General features: G+C 45.6%; 1 protein-coding gene across 3 annotated transcripts in view; it reads right to left on the bottom strand.

Moving 5' to 3' along the window:
• Positions 1–3,875: 3,875 nt before the first annotated feature.
• The window catches only part of SCMH1 (Scm polycomb group protein homolog 1), a 407,761-nt gene continuing 389,365 nt past the window's right edge, over positions 3,876–22,271 (bottom strand). For 2 of the 3 annotated variants that reach the window (XM_078681906.1, XM_078681907.1), the window contains exon 15: positions 3,876–6,014. In XM_078681906.1, coding sequence (XP_078538032.1) covers positions 5,889–6,014 — 126 coding nt within the window. In that variant the 3' untranslated portion in view covers positions 3,876–5,888. The remainder of the gene's footprint in view (positions 6,015–22,271) is intronic. The other variant, XR_013608787.1, reaches the window with a different exon arrangement.

Below are 22,271 nucleotides of genomic sequence, written 5' to 3'. Positions count from 1 at the left end.
CCGGAGACGCCAATGACATTGTGACAGGGACACAGGCGCAGGCTGAACTTAAGCCTGCAATGGAGCGTCTCATGCAGTATGCATGAATACTGCTTTTTGTATATAGTTGTTACGAAGACCCATTTATTTTTTTGTGATTCAAACAAATACATTTATTTTGGTGCACACATACGCCTTGTGTAATCATTACAGTTTGCATGCAATTGTGATATGTGGGGTGGGGGAAGGGGGTGGGCTAGAAATTGTTAGCTGTGATGTGGTTGCGACGTCTGTGGCCTTCAGCTGGGTTCTCCCCGCGTGCATGGTGCGCATGTGCTGGTGGCCGGTCGTCCCCCTCAGATTCACTGCCTGAGATGTCAACTGGTATCCGGCGCTTGGTTGCAATGTTATGAAGCATTGCACAGACAGCCACAATGCGGCAGCACGCTGCAGGACTGTAATACATGGCCCCACCTGTCTTGTGCAGTATACGGAACCTGCTCTTGAGCAGGCCAAATGTCCTTTCAATACAGTTCCTTGTCCGGATGTGCGCAACATTGTAGCGGCGTTGCTGAGGTGTGGCAGGGTTGAGGTAAGGGGTCAGGAGGTATTCCCGTAGGGCGTAGCCACTGTCACCTGAATGAGAGGAGCAGATGTTGATTGCCTGTGCAGCGCAGTTACTTCATAGCAATGTGACATTGTCGACAAAGTGTACTTACCAAGTAGGTGTCCTTCCCCAAACTCTCCCCTGATCAGTCGTGTGTGGAGTCCGCTGTGCCTGAAGATAAAGGAGTCATGGGTACTCCCTGGGTACTGGGCCACAATGTCAGTGATGATGGTCTTGGCATTGCAGACCATCTGTATGTTGAGGGAGTGGTACGACTTCCTGTTGCGGTACATATACTCCGTGGCAGCTGGTGGGCAGATGGCGACGTGGGTACAGTCTATGCAGCCAAGGACATGGGGAAAATGGGCAACATTATAAAATTGAAGTTTTGTGAGGTCCAAATCCTGTTGGCTCGTGGGAAATGTGATGTGCCGGTGGAGCTGGGTGAGCATGGCGTCAACAAAAGTGTGGAGGCAGCGTGACATGGTGGGCTGGGAAATCCCCCCAGCAGCGGCTACTATGCCCTGGAAACTGCCGGATGCCAGGAGGTGCAGGCTGCACAATACCTGCACATGTGTGGGCACAGAATTGTTTCGCCTTGTTGGGTGCTGCATGATGGGGTCGAGTTCTTGTATCAGCCAGGTGATCATTTCCCCATTCAGCCTGTATTTAGCATAAATCTGTTCTCTGGTTTGCCCCAGCAAGGTGACCCGCTGCCGGTAAATCCGTGCCTGCCTCATGCGTCTCCTCCGTGCTGCTCGCTGTAGCCTTCGCCGCCTCACCACCATGTACATCCCAGGCATTGTGGAACGCCTATTGCTGCTGCTGAATGTCCTTATGTGTGATTGGTCAGGCCTGGACCTGTTGGTGATTGGCTAACAGTTTTTCAAAATTTGGTTAATCATGGCTTTTATGGTTACCACCTGCTTTGAGTTGTCCTTAAATTGCGCCGCGCTAATGTGCGATTTAGCGATTTTTCGCTAATGTATTTCTTTCATGAATGCCGATTGAGACAATATTGCGTTTCGCTATCCAATTCGCAGATTCCGTGGTTGGTCGCTATTTCATTTTCGCTAATGCTCGACTTCCCGGAGTCTGCGACTTTTACAGCGTAATCGCTATTCCGCTCGCTATTATTTTTTAGCGATTTCGCTATTTCGTACTTGAATGCCGATTCCGTGTTTTGCACCCGCAATTGCGTTTTCGCAGCCATTGCGGGCGCTATTTCGCTTCATGAATCAGGCTGTAAATTCCTGGTCGAGCATAAGATATGGGATATGCTAGATAATAGTGTAAATCTAGCGGTTCTGGCCATTAAAAAGTACATAATGCCCTGATAAGCAGTAACATATTATGAACAAAATATAGTCTCCAGTGTATACCTAACAAGACCTACTAATACTCCGATATATGCAGATTCATTAATTTTACTTACCATTAAAATGGGTGTCGACTTATATGGTAGTAGGTTCCATTACTGCCTACGCCTACACTGCCTTACCACTACGTCGCCTTCACTGAGTCAAGTCAAATGTTGATAAATTAAAATCATTGCAATCACAACAGCACAAAGGTAATGACATCATTAAATCAATGCCTTAATAAACTTTTATAAAAAACAGTGATCTTAAATATTTATCCTGAAAATATCTTGACCAATCTCATGTCTAAACAAAGACGCCAAACTCTCTAAATGTCAGAGCACCTGAAGCATACGAATATTAAAGATTCAGGGAGCTAAATATCCTAAGTATGAAGTTCCTGAAGAAGAAATCGGGTTAAAAAGAACAATGTATTCCCTTAAAACACGGTTATTAATCAGTCTCATCCAATCTTGGACTGGTAGAGCCTTAAAAAAGTAGCGAAGAAGCACTATTATCTGGTTTGTCAGTAAATCTGAGCATGCTATTATAACCATAAAAACCTCTCATTGCAGAACGGTGCTTTGCAACTCACAAGTCAAAAATGAGCCTACTCTAGGAGTTACTGCCTGACCTTTCCCTACAATATGCACCCTTAGTCAGCCCTGTAAAGACAAAATGTAAGAGCATCTGTGCACGTACGTATCCCCTTCAGAAGCATCATGGGCTTCAACCAATATCTGCTCTCCTGAACCAAACCTGAGCAAATACAAATCTTAAATGTAAAGTCCTCTGTTTGCAATATGGAAAAGCGATGCCTTTCTGAGCCTGAATTAGATTTGACCCCAGACTTTCTGAACACTGAAACAGGAATTAATACAATCCTCAGGCAAATGACTGTGTCAAATTGTTTTATATAAATTCATTAGGAGATAGGTTTGTGTGATGACCACTTGCCATTTCCAGACCTTTCCACTGTATAATTCCTCCAACATCTTTAGTTGTCAAGTTAGTCACTGTTCATACCTACATCTGACTTTAAACCCAATACAGGACACAGCAGTCTCCCAAGAGGTAATAAGATTCAATTCTCTCAACAATTTTCGAGGAAAAACTGACCAGGTTGCTAGACAATCTTACTTTTCCTCCCCTACTCAGAGGGCAGATTTGTGATTTTAATTTACCATGACCGACATACCAGAGTAAATTTGCAAATCTTGTCTAGTCGATAGTATGTAACAGTTTAAAAAAACTACTATGAGAAAATGTGCGAAGACTGAACTCCAGTCAAATATGACCGTAGGGTATGCTTTTTGGATGGTTGAAAACCGCTCGAAAGGTTGAAAACAGTACTGTGCCAAACCTCTTTGACAATCTACCTGGGAATGTCACAAGCCTATATGCATATGCAGGTTTTTGTTTAGCTTTAATTACAGTAAGGATCCGCTTACATCCGGGTGATCATAATTTATGATATAGTTGCCTAAAGCACAGGCCACAAATGCTGCCTTACTGTTGCGGCCAAACTCAGGGTATTTCTGGTTATGTCGCACCTTAAAGCATAGTCCCAAATAATCTTATGTTGGAGAAAGCTCAAACTATATACCGCAATTTGGCCATTTGTTCTGATTATTTTGATTTCTTCATAATACCAGCAAGTTTGTTTATCAATTCTTCTAATTTTAGAGCAACCGTCTCTCTTTTACTTTGCTATAATGCCTTTTGGGATGTACTTTGCATAAAAGTAAACTATTTTTATACAGAACACCTAATGCATATGGTTGTTGTACTTTTATAAAAAAAAAACAATATAGGATAGACTGGTCCAACAAATACTTGTGAGAAATAATGCAAAGTTTGCATATTTCTCGGAGCACTCAGTCTAGGCTGACATAAAAAGCACACATTCTGCTCTAAATTATAATGTCTCAGTATGAAAAGGGTTTCCTTTATTGTGTGGTATTCACTCAACAGAGATAAATTATTGCTATTCAACTCGACAGAACATATGAGGATTATTAATCTAGCATTTATCTACAAAGATCTGGATAACAGCACATTTGGGAATCCAGAATGTAAAAGTATCACACCAGTGACTCTTGATGACACAACGTGACATGGTGAAAAGAGCTATAGTTCTTTGCTTCTGTTTATAAAGATTGGGTCAGATGTACAAAGGGGTTTAGCGTTCGCAAACCAAAAGCTAAAATCAATTTTCAAATGTACTAAGCCCATTTACCAATTCTGAAAAGGTTTTCCGAATCATTGAGTTTAAAATACCGCTTCCTTATGGTATGTTTGAATGTTTTGCGATAAAATAAGGTTGCAGAAAATTAATAACTGAACAAAACCTCAAAGGAAGTAGGAACCCATTCCCAAAAGGGAGAGGGTCCCTAAGTGTGACCCCGACACCTTCCTCTTTTGGAACGTGGAAAAACATTTTTTTAAGAGTAAGCAGTGGTCTAAGTTTGTGAAACTTTTCTTTTTTTTTTTTTAAAATGCATCCCCTTTTCCTTTAAGGAAAAGGGGCTGCATTTATAAAAACAGTTTTTTTTTATTTAGGGGCAATTACAGGCATAGCAGCCCTCAGCAGGCCACCATCCCTGTGATGGCAGCGAATCGTAGTGGTTCACAATTTACGACCTACCTAATTACTATTCATGTAGTAGGTTGAATTGCGACTGACTGTGACTTGGCAATTTGTAAACTGAACTATTAGTACATAAGCTGTACAAAAAATACTAATGCATTTGGTAAAGTTAGAGCGAAAATTCTGACTCCTTTTACCAATTGCATTCTTAGTACACCTGGCCCTAGGTTTATGATAGAGGGTTTTTTAAAAGTGGACTAAAAGAACAATTACATGCAATTATAAATTACGTAAAAATATATTTTGAGCCACAATCTTACATTAAAGTGTCATCTACCACAGTTTATTGAGGCAAAAAGAATTTCCTATAAGGACTAACCTCATGAAAATATCCAAAGAGAGTTCATACATTTTTCAGAATGGTAGAACTGAGCCCTTGTCACTGGCCTAAAATGTTGACTTTTCTTCTGCACAAATACAGTATTTTGAGAACAAAAAAGGCAAGTGAGTTCTCCCTGAAAAACAATTTTTGCTTTAAGGCTGGAAATTGAGAAATAACTTTCAGGGGAGAATTGGAAATTCTTGATGCACTACAGCAAAACTGTAAAATTGGCCTCCACAAGAGAAGCCTTCATCAACATGGAATGAGATCAAAGACTCGAACTACATATATTCCTGAACCCATCAACAGTGACCTTCATGGAAGACTGGGAGGGATGGCAGTGCATGGGAGGAACCCGCTTGAAACACACATCTTAACTCTGGACATCATACCCATGTAGTCAAAAACAACATTATGCATTCCATGAAAAAGAGCTTACATTTTATCACTGGTTATAAGTCTTACCTGAAACACAACATACAAAAAACATGAAGGACATAGGGAGGAGATACAGCAGGACATTACAGGAAGTATAAGAAGGAAAGTACAGTGCGGTGTGAAAGAAAGGAACACACATCTGATGCCGAGCCTAAACAGCTTGATGAAGGGTAAATACAACATTTTATAAGATTTTGTAAAAATAAAACAGAGTTTTCCTTTCCATCACTTAAAAACCAAGGATCCAAAGCTTCCTTTGACTTAGTAGCAAACACGTTTTCTGCTAAACTCTTGAGATCCATAATTTCAGAGTGCTTCTATCCCAAGGGTATTAAAATGTTTTTCATTTTCCATAAAAACGCTCCAATGTGCTCCTCCGCTTAAAAATCCAAAGGAACAGTTATACAAGGATGCCAAAGGCTTCTGTGACGGGTGTCTCTAGAGTGTACATTCAGTTCTATATTTCAGAGTATTTGCATGTGTAAACAACCTGGAGTGCCACATTCAGGGACTGAGGTCATTTGTGTCCATTCAGAACTTGCCCTGCTTTACTTTATCAATGTGATGGGTTAATTTCAGTGCTGGCCCCAACTTCAGTCCCATATATTTCATCATCATGTCACTTCGTAGCAGAAGCAAGGCTTTTCCATCGATTTCCTGTAACAGTGAGAAAATAAGTTAACCAGCTTAGTAACTCCAGTAATCTTTACCCTCTGGTGGCTTCACATTTTTAATCAATGGAAATCCTGGATGTAGACTAGTAGACTGCACACTGTCCAACGCTCTTTAAAGAGTTAAGACGCAAGCACAATCATGCATCACCACTAAAGACCTCCTATGTGCAATTTCCTGAAATCCAGATCTATGCATTACATGCTTGTAAAATCTAGTAAGATATCCACACAGGAATACAGTTCACAGGAAGCTGTTGTGTGCTTTTGAAAGAAGATCTTTATTCAGGTTCATCAAACGTGACCTCTGCCACAGCTCACACCGCCGGTGGCCGCTGTCTCCACGCAGGGAGCCTGACATCGAACCTTCAGTGTGGCAACATTCTACAAGGTAGCGGAAAGGGAAACAACCACTCTGAACATGAGGGAAGGGGTGCAGTCAGGGGACAGCAGTCCCCCTAACCAGAAGATACCACACACCCCCTCCTTTACATTTGCAGAGAGAAAAACAATAACATAGAGCAAGAAAAATTCAGGACTACTGTTCCAAATATTTGGGACGACAGACAACTCTACCGCTCAACCTGCAGTGAGTGTTGATCCTCCCATCAGCTGATGACTCACAAGACCTGGCAGAATCTGGCTTGCCTGACTCCTCACTTTTGGGCATGTCCCCATGTTCTGTGGGGACAGCACATCTTACCACTCTGCCCAGGTTCCAGATACGCCCGTCCTGAGTTTTGACATCATTTCTGAAAAGTTTGACAACTCTTGTGGGTTCTGTAAACTCTCACCAGCTCGCCCTCCCTGTCGGAGCTCTGATTTAAACAAGGTCCCCTACCTTGTAACGGATCTCTTTCACTGCATGAGCTTAATCAAATCTTCTCTTCCTATCTGCCATGGCCTTCCGCTCTCTGTCCCTCCATAGTGTCTCTAGAATGGGAGTCGTCCACCCCTTGTACCATTTCATCCAACCTGGTACCAACCTAGAATTGGGTTTGCTAGCTCTCAATAGCTCAAATGGTGTCATGCCTGTGGTTTGATGGGGAGTTAAACTGTAAGCTTCTAGACGTTTGACCACCTCGTCTTTCCAACACAACCCGCTTGCCTTAGCTAACTGAATGCACTCTTTGATGGTCTTGTTCAATCTCTCAACCATCCTGTTGTTCTCCGGATGGTAGAGAGCACCCAACCTGTGTTTGATCCCATTACACTCTAGAAATTCCCTCATTTCTCTAGAGCAGAGCTGCACTCCATTATCTGTCAGGATACTACTATGTAACCCTTCGTGGAGGAGCACTCCAGGAGAAACTCAATGACCGACTTGGTAGTTATTTCAGACACGAACTTCAGCTCAGACCACTTGGAGTATGAATCCATAAGTACCAGGATGTACGGGGTGAGGTTCTCTCCTGATAATGGTCCCATTATGTCTAAAGCTTAATCAGCCTACGTGCCTTCCGCCAGAGTCCTGCAGTGCATGGAGGGTGAGTGTTGTTTGAGTACCTTGTTGCTGGCCGAGCAAGGTACACACTCCCTTATCCTCTTCTCTATTTCCATATCCATATTTGGCCAGCAATAGTCTAGGCGTAACCTCTGCTTCGTTTTGGTGATGCCCAGGTGACCCTCATGAGCCAAGTTAACCAAAACTTCTCTCAAATTCTGTGGCGGAACCAACTAGGTACCGCAGAAGAGACAATTATCTGCCACAGATAGCTCATCTCTGACTATCCAGAATGGTCTGAGAGACTCTTCCCTCTTGTCAAAGTCAGACCAACCCTCCCTGGTCTTGGCACATACTTTTTGAAGAAGCACATTACCCTCCACCTCCACCTTTCAGTGTTCTTCATCCACCACCCCTTGAGTAATGGCACACACGTTCTCATTCTCCATCTCATAGTCCTCCTCACCTAGCCTGTTCTCATCCTCGATCCCTCCTGGGGTTTCTCCCACCAGCCGCGAGAGACCGTCAGCAGCTAAACCCCTCACGCCTGATATGTATTCTACCCCAAAGGTGTATTCTTACAAGCTCACTACCCACCTCCTTATCCTGCTCGAGATGGCGTTCAACCCTTTCTTGTTAAAGATTTCGACCAGGGGCTTATGGTCAGTCCTTATCTCGAACCTCGTTCCCTACACAAAATCTCTAAATTTGTCGATGGCCCAATGTACCGCAAGTGCCTCCTTCTTGATAACCGAGTAGTTGTACTCTGCCTGACGTAGGGATCGAGATGCAAACGCTATGGTCTATTCCCCATTTTCTCCTTCCTGGGTCACAACCATACCCAACCCTTTTTTGCTTGCGTCCGTGGTCAGGAAAGTCCTCCTACCGGGAACAAAAGCTCTGAGATTAGGTGCCTCGGCTAGTGCTTTCTTGGTGCCATCAGATTCTTTTTGGCATGCCTCACTCCAGTCAAAAGTGACCTCCTTCCTGAGAAGATTACGAATCTGGTAGGTACGTCTGGCAAAGTTCTGGACAAACTTGCTATAAAACTCAATCATACCCATAAAGGATGTGTTCTCTTTGCTTCTAGGAGGGGTTAGGTTAAGGATGGTGGTTTGCAGCTCTGTCTTGGGAAGTATACCTTCTTCAGTTACCTTATGTCCCAGAAATTCTGTCTATGAGCACCCAATTCTACATTTTTCCTTCTTAACAGTTAGGCCTTGCTCTAACAATCTCCCTAGGACTTGTCTGAGCCTACGTTCATGCTGAGTGTTATCTTCTCCAAAGATTAGAACATCATCCTGGTAGCATAGAACTCCGGGAATTCCTTTTAGAAGGTTGCTCATGATCCTTTGGAAAACGGCTGCAGCAGAGACAAGTCCAAAGGGCATATGCTTAAACCTGTAGGCCCCATGGGTGTAACAAAAGCAGTGAGATCTTGTTACTCTGGGTGCAGCCTGACCTGATAATAGGCTGACGTGAGGTCCAGAGTGGAAAGACCTTGGCACCAGCAAGCCTGCTCATCATTTGGGAGATGTTGGGGAGGGGGAACTTGTCCACTATCACTTCCTTGTTAAGCATTCTTAGGTCTATACATAAGCGCACAGCTCCATCCCCCTTCCTTGCTGCTACAATGGGTGCTAGCCACTCCGTGGCTTCCACCGGTTCAATCACTCGCAAACAACACAGCTTCTTTAATTCTTCTCTCACAGGTTCTTGCATGGAAATCAGCAGATTTCTGACCTTGGCTGATACTGGTTTTGCATTCTCTTTTAGTCTGATCCTGTGCACATAGTTCTTAAGACAGCCCAACTTTTCTGAGAACACCCCTTTGAACTCATCTTCAATTCTGACAACTATTTTGTCCACCTCTTGTATCAAAATGTGCGGGTTCTTATTTGGATTAAGATACCTAGGTCTTTTTGTGCTTGCCACCCCAGTGTGTTGTCCCCTTTACATGATACATAGACCTTGGTTACTGCAATTCTGCCCTTATAGCCAACTGTGCCCAAAAAAAAACCTCTCATGCATATGGGTTGACCACCATAGACACCCGGACTGACATCCATTCTTTGGAGTTTCATCTTGCCTTTTGACGCCTTCTCAAAAGCCTCTGCAGAAACAATGGTCAGTTTTGAGCAGGAGTGGAACATGGCTTCAACCTCTGTCACTTCAACAGTTATGTAGTCTTTCGGGTTACTCACAGCCCCACTCTCAACATGCAGTATAATTTCCTCACAGACTTGTGTTGTGTCCTCTCTACGGTTTCTTCTGTAGTTAGTACTGCTCTTGCAGCAGGTTTTAAAATGACCTCTCCTTCCGCACTCGTTGCAGGTTGCCTTGAGTGCCGGGCACTCCCTACTGTTAGGCCAATGGCCTGCTTTCCCACACCTGTAGCAATTTCCTTTAGAATTCCAAACACCTTTGTTTTCCTTCTAATCCCTTTTTTCACCTTTAACCACTAGAACGCTTTCATTCTCACTCGTGATTTCATTAATCTTAGTATTTCCTTCACAATCTTGCTTAATTTCACTGGCACACTTTATCATGTGCTCCACCTGTTTGCCAACTATTAACACCTCCCCCAAGGGTGGATCATCTTTCAGCCAGAGCTCTTCAAGTATTCTTTCTATCTTGCAAGTCAAAAGGAACTGATCTCTTATTCATTCCTCACAAGCCCCCCAAACTTACAACTTGCAGCCAATTTTCTTAACTCGGACACATATTCTTCCACTGTCTCTCCTTCTTGCTGTCCTCTTCTCCCAAAATGGTACTGTTCCATGATGGTGCTAATCTTAGGTAAGAAATGTATGTCTAATTTTTCAAACTTATTTCATATTCATTTAAACCTCTGGCATCATTAGCATTCAAGTCAGGTAGGTGTTCGAGAATCTCTTGACCTTCAGCTCCTAAATAGTGTAATAGTAATGCTACCTTTCTTTCCAAACCTAGATTAGGATCACTAACCACAGCATAATTCGGAAACACTTTTTTCCACTTGTTCCATTTCAGAAGAGGCTCCCCTGGTTGTCCCCAAAACAATGGGGGTGGAGTAACATTCTGCATGCTTTGCATGAAAGTAGGACCATTCTACCTAGGAAACAAAATTAAAAATGTATTGTCCACTGTGTCCCCCCCCCCCCCCCCCCCCGACACCCGGCCACCAGTGCTCTCACCCCCAGCAGAGAAACACAAAGAAGTCACAACTTTAAAACTCGAGCTGACCACAGGACTGTATCAAAACTGAGATAGGAAAAAAAAAAGTCCACTAGATGGCGGTTTGCACCTTTACTGTTTTAACAAAACTTAGGCATGCTCTTAAGTGTTACGAGATGGTGAGAGTTCAAAAACGTTTTGGCTGAAATGGCGTTTGGAAAACAACTTGAGCACAGTGTCAGTGTGACTTGCCAAAACTTTTCTGGTGTGTGATCGATTCCTTTAGAGGGGAGACGGATGTAAGGCTGTGTCGGTCAGCGCGACCATCTCTCCAACAATGCACGATGAGGTGTGAGGACCACCTCACCCAGACGACAGTGGAATGCTGTGCCAATCAGCATGTTCAGACACAGCTACACCTTGCAATGCACGAACAGATGACTGTAAGGCGATGTGCCAGTCAGTGTGACCGGTGGATGAGTGTTCACCACACCAGCTCCAGGCCAGGACCACCTCACAACAAAACGACAAATCGAATTCTATGCCAGTTAGCGTGACCAGCTGCTGCTACACCCCACAACTGCTCCTTAACATAAGGTCAGTGAGAAGCTGTGCCAGTCAGCGTGACCGGCCAGAACGTCTTCCGTCCAAAAGCTCCTGACTGTAGAGTTGTCCCCAGAGCCTAGTCTTCAGGTAGGTGGCGCGTCAGTTTTCCCAAACTCAGGCAGGCCAAGTAGCCACGGTTTAGAATGTGACAAAGTGACTACATCCACCCACATAAGCAGGTAAATTGGGAAGACTGCAATGACTGCAAAGCGGAGATAGCTAGCGAAACACCACCAAATCCCTACCGGTCACAGAGTATCATAAGTGACACAGCAAAAACAGGTGGACGGCAGTACTGAAGCGATGGCTCTGTCAGTTCTCAAACATTCTCTACAGCACAAAGATTTGTGTTCCATCTCGCCCACCCAAAGGCAAAGACCCGAGTGGCCAGCGTGAGTCACAAGGTATTCCCCAATTGACTTGGTTACCACACGCCTACTGTCAGCCTTCCACTATAGTGAGTGTAATCACTCACAGTACGTCCGCTCTGGCCGTGCCACACACCTCAATTGCTGCTCTGGAATTACTCACGGCACCACTACTCCCACAGTCCTGCGATGTAAATTCCTTACCTGTTGAGGTCTAGTCCCTACTCCACACCAACGCTCCTGCGCCCGTCCTTCATCGCCAGTGTAAAATCTAGTAAGATATCCACACAGGAATACAGTTCACAGGAAGCCGCCATGTGCTTGTGAAAGAAGATCTTTAGTCAGGTACATCAAACATGATCTCAGCCACAGCTCACACCGCCAATGCCCGCCGTCTCCACGCAGGGAGTTCGACATCGAACCTTCAGTGTGGCAACATTCTACAAGGTAGCGCAAAGTGAAAGAACCACTCTGAACATGAGGAAAGGGGTGCAGTCAGGGGACAGGAGTCCCCCTAACCGGAAGATACCACAATGCTGTGTAGATGAAAACAATTGTCCATGTAACACATAAAAGATAGTGGGAGAGTCCTGATATTATGAAGGCGTATTTCGCATGTACATTTTCCATACCCTTCAGACTGTCGTGTTCACACTCCCAACATATGGTATTTTTATTAAGCATAAGGAGAGCAAAAAAAAGGAGAGCAAAAAATTGCGACAGAATAGGACAAAGCGAGGGTTTAAGCTGAAAGAATTACTTACCTTTGATAATAAGATATTGGGTGGCTACATGATCATTATGTAGATGTCCCACCTTATCAATATACACAAGGCGTCAGACTGGATCCAGGAACCTTTTCCCCAGCAGTAGCTCTCCAGCTTTGCCAGGTGACACCACGAAGCCTCAGTAGCTACTCCACCCTTCTTGAATGTAATGTAATGTAATGTAATGTGTATACTTGTAAAGCGCACTGTTGCCAGCCGGCGTCCTGGCGCTGTATACCGCTGGGGAACCCGTCCTGGCTTTCCCTGTGGGATGGTCCCTACTGGGAATTCCCAAGGTGGAGCCAGGCATCCCTGGCGTTGATGGGGCCGTTGTGGAGATTAGGCAAGCTAATGCCCAGAGTTGCCGAGTGCGACCCCTGGTTAGAGTAGGCACCGAGGCGAGAATTATCGAGTCCGCTGACCCTGGTCCACGACCCTGCCGCCTCGGGAATCGAACCCTGGTCCCGGGCCGACTTCTGCTTCCGGGTCTGCCGCCTCTAACCAGTGAGCCACACCACTCCACCAGTAATGACATCAGACTTCATAAAGTACCAACTGACATACTAGTATCAGTTCCTGGTACTTGTTCTTCCTCACATCGAGTTGTGTGGAGTGGACATGAGAATGCATTAACAACTGTGACACCCATAACATAGTTGCATACCTTGGGATCTTATTAATCATGGTACCAACTCCCAGGGGAGGAAAGATGGTGGAGAGGAACCTGCAAGAGAATTATGCATCAACCTGCAATATCACTACCAAGGGCAAATAACTTTTCCATCTGATGGATACACCTTTCCACAGATTCTTCTTTTACTTAATGAGTCCGAACGCAATATCCTAAGGGAATGTGGACTAAGTAGTGCTGATTAGCCAATGAAATCATGAAGTACAGCTGGGCAAAGTACCAGTCCATGTGTGCTTACGTTGTGGGGCAGTAAAGCTTGGCAATGGTTTGCAAGGATGACTATGTGGGTGCCCAGCATATGTCAATTACCAAACACCTCTGGTGAGAGAGGAAGAAGTTGCCCTGATCCTATTGGAATGGCACAAATGCCATCCAGGTGATCTTTCTTTGCCAAGGTGTAGCAGATCTTGATACAGAGGATGACCCAATGCGAAATGGTGCATTTAGTCATCATCTTGCCTTTCTTAGCCTTGGCAAAGACCACAGAGAGATGATCATCCACTCTGTCATGGCGAGTGCTGTATATGTTATAAGATTTGATGTAAGGTGTCCATTCAATGCAGCAATACCTCATGTTTGGTGGGATAAGGAAGGAAGAAACAGATGGCCCATGTGGTAAAGATCCTGGCAGAATTAATAAGTGAATGGTGGCTGAATTAAAAGTGACTGGTGATTGCCAGTGCAATGGACGGACAGAAATCATTGCCACCGAGAAGACAGTCTTCAGAGTAAGAACCCGAAAAGGGCAACTGTGCATTAGCTTGAATGGGGATGCCATGGGATGAGTCAACACAAGATTCAAATCTGAGGAACAATGAATGGAAAAGTAGGAAACAAGTAATCCTTTCCAGGAAATGCGCTATTAGGCGTGACTTAAACAGAGAAGACTAGTGTGGAGACACATGAAGTTGGACTGGGCAGCCAAACAGCCTTCTACTGCATGAGTTAAAAAACTGCAGCCTCAACTAGGTCCTGTTGACCAAGAGACAGTGCAACCAACAAACCATCAGCAAGCCTTGATTGGAAAGCATTCAGGCCTTCCAACTTGCACTACTGTACAAACTTGTTCCAGCGACATGAATGGACAGATTGTTTCATTTGGTGTCCACTCCTGGCAGCCAAAATGTCATCTACAACCTTGGATGGCAGACAAAAAGAGTCTAGCTAGCACCACTCTATTGCCAAACATGCAGTTGCAATGCCTGGGAACTGGGATAGAAGACGTGACTGTCCTGCTACAAAAGCAGTTCACCCTGTGGGTCAAAGGAGCCTGGTACTGAGTGCCAATAGATTGGTGTACCATATCCATCTCATCCATTTTGGGTTGATCAGAATCAGCTGTGTGATTTTGCAGCACCTTCTGCAGGACCACTGGCAGGAGTGGAAATGTGTACAGCAGGAATGAGTCCCCCAGGGAACCATTCAGAGGGAAGTGTGTGACACAAAACTAAGGCGATGAACGTTTTGGGCCACAGAGATGAGATACCTGCATGGTTATCCCCAATCTGGCAAAAACTATGGGCCCAATTTAATTCTTGGTGGTAAAGATACTCTGTCACCATGGTGATGGAATTCCTGACCACCTAGCGTGCGGTCCAACTGCCAAATTTGTACGTAGGTGAACCTTAGGATTAATCAAAAGCCTTTACGCCGCCACTAATACCCTCTGATGGCCCTGCGGAGTAAGGGCCGTCGGTGGCTGACATGTCACCCACCTAATTCAGATGGGGGGGGGGGGATTTACAGGTTCGTTTTTACTGCTCGTTATCACCAGGAAAACTCTGGCGATCTGGGGGAATTAAAACTACTTAATGCTCCCCTCATCATGGGATTGGGCTCCCATGACGAGAGGAGCATTTTATTATTTTTTACTAAAAAAAGTAACTTTTTATATGTGGCATACCCCAAGGATCGGCCTCCCCTGTTCAATGCCTACATGACCCCCCTAGCAGACGTCGTCGGATCCCATGGAATCAACATAATCTCCTACACTGATGACACTCAACTTATTTTCTTGGTCACCGAAGACCCCTCCAACACCAAAATCAACCTCTGCAACGCACTGACCGACGTAGCCAAGTTGGATGAGTGACAGCTGCCTCAAACTCAACTCCGACAAAACAGAAGTACTGATCTTCGAGAAGAACACCTCCACAAGGGACAACAGCTGGTGGCCAGCAGAACTCAGACCTACACACATACCGCCATACAATGCATGCAATCTTGGCATCATCCTTGACAGACAATTGACCATGAAATGACAAGTCAACGCAGTCACCTCCTCTTGCTTCCACACCCTTCACATGCTCTGCAGAATCTTCAAATGGGTCCCAATCAACACCCGAAAGACTGTCAAGCAGGAAATCGTCACCAGCCGCCTCGACTATGGCAACATCAGAATTATCACCCAGCTCCTCTGAAGACTCCAGACCATACAAAACACCGCAGCCAGACCTCCCCAAATGGATCTGCATCACCCCTCACCTCCGAAACCACTAAAGGCTCCCAATACAGAAAAAGTAAGAAGATGGTGTATCATGTTAAATCTAAATCTGGTAAGTAAAAAATTGGTCCCCATCATTCCACACAGTGATCAGGTATGGTTCCATAAGTCCTTACTCGTACTCATTGAATGTACTATATATTTTTGCCTGTACATGGCATAACACAGCACTTTTTAAATCAACAGGGAGAAACGTTTCTGTTGGAAATCCAAATTGTAAAAATAAAGAATATTCTTAGTAGCTGATCTTCAGACTGTAGTGGCCAATTTTCAATTATTTTTCTTTAACAGCCGCCAAACTAACAAATACTTACCTTTGGTAACACTCTCTCATCTGGCAAATGCTCTAACTAACCACAGATAATTCACCTTTAGAAAATCCTCAGAAGTCAGACTGGATCCCGCAGAGTTCAACTGGATTACTCTTGTGCACCGGCAGATGGTGCAGTGTGACTCCGCGCCAAATTTGTTCAGCACAGGTGTGACGGAGCGGGTCGGACACCAATGGGACAAGACGAAATAAGGGAATGGTGGTCCGCCGTTCCCCTCTCACTAACCTCTGTCCCCTTTCAGCAGACACCCCAACCTTTTGCCAATGAGGAATGGTTTGCAGACAATCGTCCCCTATGGAGTCAGGAAGAAGAAATAGAACGCGGCTCCTTTAACTGGGGATTGCAACCAGACGGGACTCCTCCTCTTCGTGATGACGAAGGCACGAAGGATCGAGCAAAAGAAGGCGGAACCAGGAAGACGACGGACAGCGTTTCCCAGGAGGTGGAAGGCGAGCGTGAGAGAAGGAGAAGAGCTAACCCGGAGGAAGGAGACGAGACGGACGAGAGGTGCCCAGACCTGAGCACGGAGAGTGTCCATGGCAAGCCAGGAGGCTAACGTTTCCACGAGTCGCCCTGCCACGTTCCCACGGGAGGAGCGTGGCTCCAACAGGTACGGGGCAAGGTAGCGGGCTGGGTGGGGCGACGCAACCCTCCTGCACCTCATTAAACCTCCCACATGCCATATATGTACAAAGCTTGTACATAGTTGTAAATAGTGTAAATATTCCTCCCCTCCCCCCCTTACAAGTACGAGCACTTACACCAAAGTCCTGGGGCACGTGAGCACTCGGTTTCCTTCACTCACGGCCCTGAGCGTTATAAGAAGAGGACGGTTGTCCTAATACCTTGGTTTGTTTCTTTCTTTTCCTTTTGGTATCACCGACTGAGGGGAGCTCCGGATCGTGGCGTCCTGTTTGCAGTATCCCACGGACTGGATTCCTCAAGAAACCTCCACACAAACCCGGCGGCGTTCGCCAGAGAGAGACTCACTAGCAGAAAGAGAAGAGTTTTTGGAAAAATAAAGCCTTCCCTCAAAAGCACGAGCAAAGCCTCTGTCTCAGTTCCTCTCACCCGACTTGCGCCGCAACAACAGGAAATGATGGAGCCACATGAAAGTGTACCCCTGCCACCCCTGTATGCCGAAGTCCGTGTCCTTCTCGAGTTTGTATGCACCCTTTAATGCAGAGCTCAAGAATATTCCGAAAAGTCCATTTCACAGAACAGGATGGACTGAGGATGGTGACGAAATTGTGATTGGAATATCCACCAGAAAGAGCGTCACTGAAGCTAAGTAAATTGTTCTTCTAATATTTCTGACCACTGATTTCTCACCTTTAGAACAGACACCTGATGTGGTGCTTCTGTGGAATGGCTTAAATTAAAATATCCTGCTGGACCGATAAGTAAAATGCCCTTTCCACCAGAACTGGATGTCGAGGCAGTAGTGTTGATGAACATGTGCACTGATGCACATGTTATGCCCTGACATACATCAAGAACACACACTCCGTGTGCCAATGCAGTGGTAGAAACCTTGTTCCAGTCCTTTCGTAGGTTGTTTCTTACCCAGCGTGTAGCAGACCTTAATGCAGAGGAGTATCTGCCTTGACAAAGTCCTTTTCTGCACTGCTTTACCTTTCTTTGCCCAAGAGAACCTAACATAAAGCTGATCATCCACCTGATGGTCTGAGGTTCGACTGATATGAAAGCTCAAGGGTTTCTTGGGGTCCAGCCAACTGATTCTCTCCTCCTCATTCAAGGAGTGAGACAGAACGAACATAGGAAGAGTGATGGATAGCCCAAATGTGAAAAGGAGACACAAACGTTGGCAATAAATTCAAGGAAAAAAGCAGAATTGTTGACAAATACCCTTTAATGGTGCCCACTGCAAGTCCTTGGTAGTCCAGAGATAGAACAAACAAGAAATCCAATAGTTTAGCCTGTAACGGGTTGTATTGCAGGTGCCACACCAGGCCACAATCTTGTCTCTGTGCCCGGCATATCCAGAATTTGTAGAGGGACACCTGGCAGCAAGCATGACATACACAACTTCAAGGAAGATCAAGTGTAGTGAACTGCTGCTGCTGCTCAATCCCCATGCATGAAGGTGCAGATTGAGCAGGTTCAGGTACTAGGCCCTGCCCTGCTGCTGCGTCAGAAGATCCTTCGAAAGCGGGAGACAGATGCTCATGTCCAGGAATTCCGGGAATCACACTCTCTTTGCCCAATTGTTGGCCACTAGAATTACTCAAAACCATTTGTTTCTAATCTTCTTCACAACTCGGTGCAGGAGAAGTAGCATCAGAAAGGAAAATGGGAGTCCTGTGTTTCACTCAATCCAGAATGCATCTCTGAGGGACAGCTTAACTTGAAACTCCAGTACGCAAAAGTTTTTGACACACCGCGTTCTTGATGGTTGTGAAAAGATCGAGCCTCGGTATCCCCCACAGCAGGAAGATGCCCTGTACCAGTTTAGGACTGTAATTGCCATTTGTGATCCATCAGGTCCTGTCGGTGAAGTTTGTCCATTCAAGTGTTCAAAGATTGCGCCAGGTAGTTCATGAGCAGCGACATGCCGTGACGCTCTAGGCAACTACAGAGATGAAGTGCCTCTGGGCACAGTGCCTAGGACCCTACGCCACCGTGCGTGTTCAGTACCACGTGGTGGTGGTATTGTCCCTCAGAACCTGATCTAGCCTCAGTTTGATGGATGGTAAAAAGGCTTTCAGTGCCATTTTAATGGCCCACAACTCCAATAGGCCTATGAGCAGATGGATATCTGCTAAAGACCAGAGTCCTCTGACCTCCCTGTCCCAGCAATGATGCATCTGTCACAACCATCTGCTATGGTTAGGGAATAGAGAGGGGTCTTCCACTAGTTCAATTGTGGTGGAGCAGCAATCAGAGTAGATCAATTGCAGTCGCCTGAGAATCCAACAGGTTCTCCAGTGTTGTGCTCACTCAGCCTTCAGGTTCCACAGCAGAGCCAGTACATACCACCTGATATAGTCAGCAACCAAGATGCAGGAGGCTAAGAGGCCAAGAAACTCCAGAGCCACCCTCACTGATATCCAGAACTGAGGCTTACACATTGTGATCATAGCCCCAATGTCCAGAACTTGTGATGGAGGGAAGACCTGAAACTGCACTATATCCAGGATGGCTCCAAAGAAAGAGATCCTTTGCGAAGGTGTCAGGTGTGACTTTGGCATGTTTTCTTTAAACACATTTTATTGAGTTTCAAAGGTTCGTACAAGCAGTCATGGTCCAAAGCTACCTGGATATCAACTAACTGATAGAGAGCAAAGTTACAGGCCTATAATATGGGAGCATAATAAACTTTGTGGGGAATAACAGTATCCCCCCTTCAAGCCCCCCATAATGCTGGAAAGGAAGAAAAGAAAGTACAATCTATAATACAGTGCAGTAACCCAACACTCTAGCCAACCTTAATTCAAACATAATGCTATATTAAGCCCTCCCTCCCATCCTCTTTCTCCCAAGCCTCACCCTAGGGCTGTCTTAAAATACTACAATCCAAGTCTGCTAAGAAGGGTCTCCGCAAAGGCAGTAGTGGAGAGATCGAATCGAGCAACCCACAACAGGCGGAAACTTACAGAGTTCATCAATTCCAATATCTTCGTGTCAACACAGAGATCGGCTACCACTTAATAACTCTCCTCCCCAGGAATATCACTCACATTGCCTTCAGCATTATTGGTATCAAGGGCCCTAGTGACTTTGGCACGTTGACAGTAAACCCCAATGATATCAGGAGGCTCGCCATCATCTGAAGGTGGTCTACGACTGACTGTAACAAGCCTGCCTTCAGAAGCCAGTCGTCAAGGTAGGGGAAAACTGGAATCCTCAACCTCTGAAGGTGTGCTGCGACCACTACCATCACTTTTGTGAACATCCAAGAGGCACTAGTGAGGCCGAAGGGAAGTACAACAAATTGAAATTACTCCTGGCTCACCTTAATTCACAAGTAGCGTTTGTGGGACTGCAGGATGGGTAAATTAAATAAAGCCTCCTGCAGGTTCAAAGCCACCTTGCGGTTGCTTGGGCCGAAGGCAGACACCCTGGGTCAACATGAGCATATTGAATTTGCCCTTCCACAAGAATAGAATAGAACATTGGCTTCAATGCTTCTTCAGCTTGAGGAAATAGAGCGAGTAACAGCCAGTCTCTATTTCTGGATCCAGAACCCTCTCTATGGCTTCTTGGGCCAAAAGAGTTTGCACTACTTGAAGCAGGATGAACAGGTGCTCTTCTGAAAATCACTCGGATGTAGGTACGGCATTGCCCCGTTAAAGGATCTGAAGGACCCATCTGTTGTATGTCATATTTTGCCACCAGTGAAGGAAATGTACGATCCTTCCTCCCACAGGGTGGTCGCGTGCCACTACGCGCAAACTAAAGGAGTTTGGAGGCTATTGCCGTAGTGTCAGGGGATTTGGAAGTTCCATTGTCCCTGGTGGCCTGGATGTTATCTACTTGGTCCTCGTTCCTCATCCTAAAAGGACTGGGGAGCCTGTTGTGGGGGCAGTGGGCATTGGCACTGCCAGGAAGCCAAACCTCTGGAGTAGCCCTGAAAGGGAAAAGGCTACTTAGGAAATTGACTATTAGGAAAGGCCCAAGAAACATGGCATGGCCCGGCTCTACTTAAGGCATATCAGGGCAGAGTCACCTTTCCAGCCAAACGACCCATTGAAAGGCATATCCATCAGTGTTGACTGCACATATTCAGAGAAGCCCATGGATCAAATCCATTATTAACTCCAAAGTACCCTGCTAGTGCTGACTACTCTGCCCAAGTGGTTGGTAGTGCCCAGTCCACAACGTTTAATATATTTGGCTGCATCCTAACCATCCGTGATAGTTTTAGCTAGGGTGGCTTTGAACACATTTGAGGCTGCAAGCAGGATCTAGCCAACCATGTCCCACTAAACGTGGGAATATCTCCACAGGAAACAACTGACAGTGAAAGACCAGAGGGCTAGGCTGGCGAAGGAAAAGATCAGTTTCATGACTGCTTTGATTCTCTTCGACTCTCTGTCTGTGGGCCTCCTAGGAAATGCACTGGAGTTCACCCTTGCCGGTAGAAGTCTGAACCACCAGCTTCTGGTCACATTTGCCAGGCACCGGATTGAGAATCTAGCAACCAGCCTGCTCACAGGTGGACACAAACAAGGCTTAGACCAAGTGCCCATTAAGGTGTCAGTCGGGGCTTCACTGAATGGTACTAAAAGCCCAGAGAAAGTGTGCGTTGGTTTCTGTAAGTCTAACACCTCAGCTGCCCATCTCATGAGCCATCAACAGAAAAAACACAACACAGTGTACAGGAAACTGTCTAATCCAAAGGTCTCCTGGAAATCCATGTACAGATTGTCATCATCATCATAGTGTGGGGGAAAATAATCCCCATCATCTCCAGTGTCATCTCCAAAAGCTGATTGACGCTGATCAGAGTTGGAAAAGAGAAGTTGTTGGAGCACGGCTCTAAGGTAAATGCATGGATCTGTCTGAGTCAGATTGAACAGAGACAAGGTACGTTAGTACGGCTTTTGGACGTGACCACAGTCAGGGCAGAGACAAACTTGACTTGGAGTTAGATAGGGCTAACGGGACACGGTCGTCCTCTGATCCAGTGGCATTGTGGCCTGTGTCGATGCCAAAGGTACCAGAGTGGATTTTGGGGTCAGGATGAAAGTCATCTTCTATTTTGGAGCAGAACTTGAGATGCATTCAGGAGGCACAGATGGTGTAGAGAGTAGACCTGTAAGGGGTAAGCTGACCGAAAGCCCCCATGGATCTTTCAGGTCAAAAGGCATGCCAGAGAGAGTTGAAATTGTGCCAACGATGCACAACATCCTCTCTATCAAGGCTTTACTATGTTGCTGCATCATAGATGGACTCGCAATCTTGGAATGCATTGGGATCTGGGGCAGAATCGGATCCTAGGCAGGGATCCAGGAGTGAGACAGAGGGGCACACTGACATCCTTGTGACTACTGTGGCTGAGAGTTGTCGGACAGGAATTAATCCTGCTTGAATTTCATGCGCTTCCACTTTGACTGACTGGAAGACTTGGACCTCAAAGACCACCTATTGCAGGAATGGCCAAGAGAGCGGAAACGAGCCTGCACCCTCAACTTCTGTGTATTTTTTTCGGTTTGCTTTTGGGTTCCCTTCGCTTCACGTTCTCGGCTCATAAGAGACACTTTTCGCTGGCCATGAAGTCGTGCCCAGAACCCTAACACCGGAGGCATACCTCCAGGGTCTATTACAGGCACTACTTTGCACCTTGCTGAAGGACTCATGTTTGCATTCTGAACTCCTTGGAGGCCAACTGTTATTAATTTGCAGAACCCCC

This window comes from Lissotriton helveticus, chromosome 3_1 (genome assembly GCF_964261635.1).
Source record: "Lissotriton helveticus chromosome 3_1, aLisHel1.1, whole genome shotgun sequence".
Taxonomy (NCBI): Eukaryota; Metazoa; Chordata; class Amphibia; order Caudata; family Salamandridae; genus Lissotriton; species Lissotriton helveticus.
The sequence above is the reverse complement of the archived record's forward strand: the minus strand, read 5'-3'. Positions and strand labels throughout refer to the sequence as shown.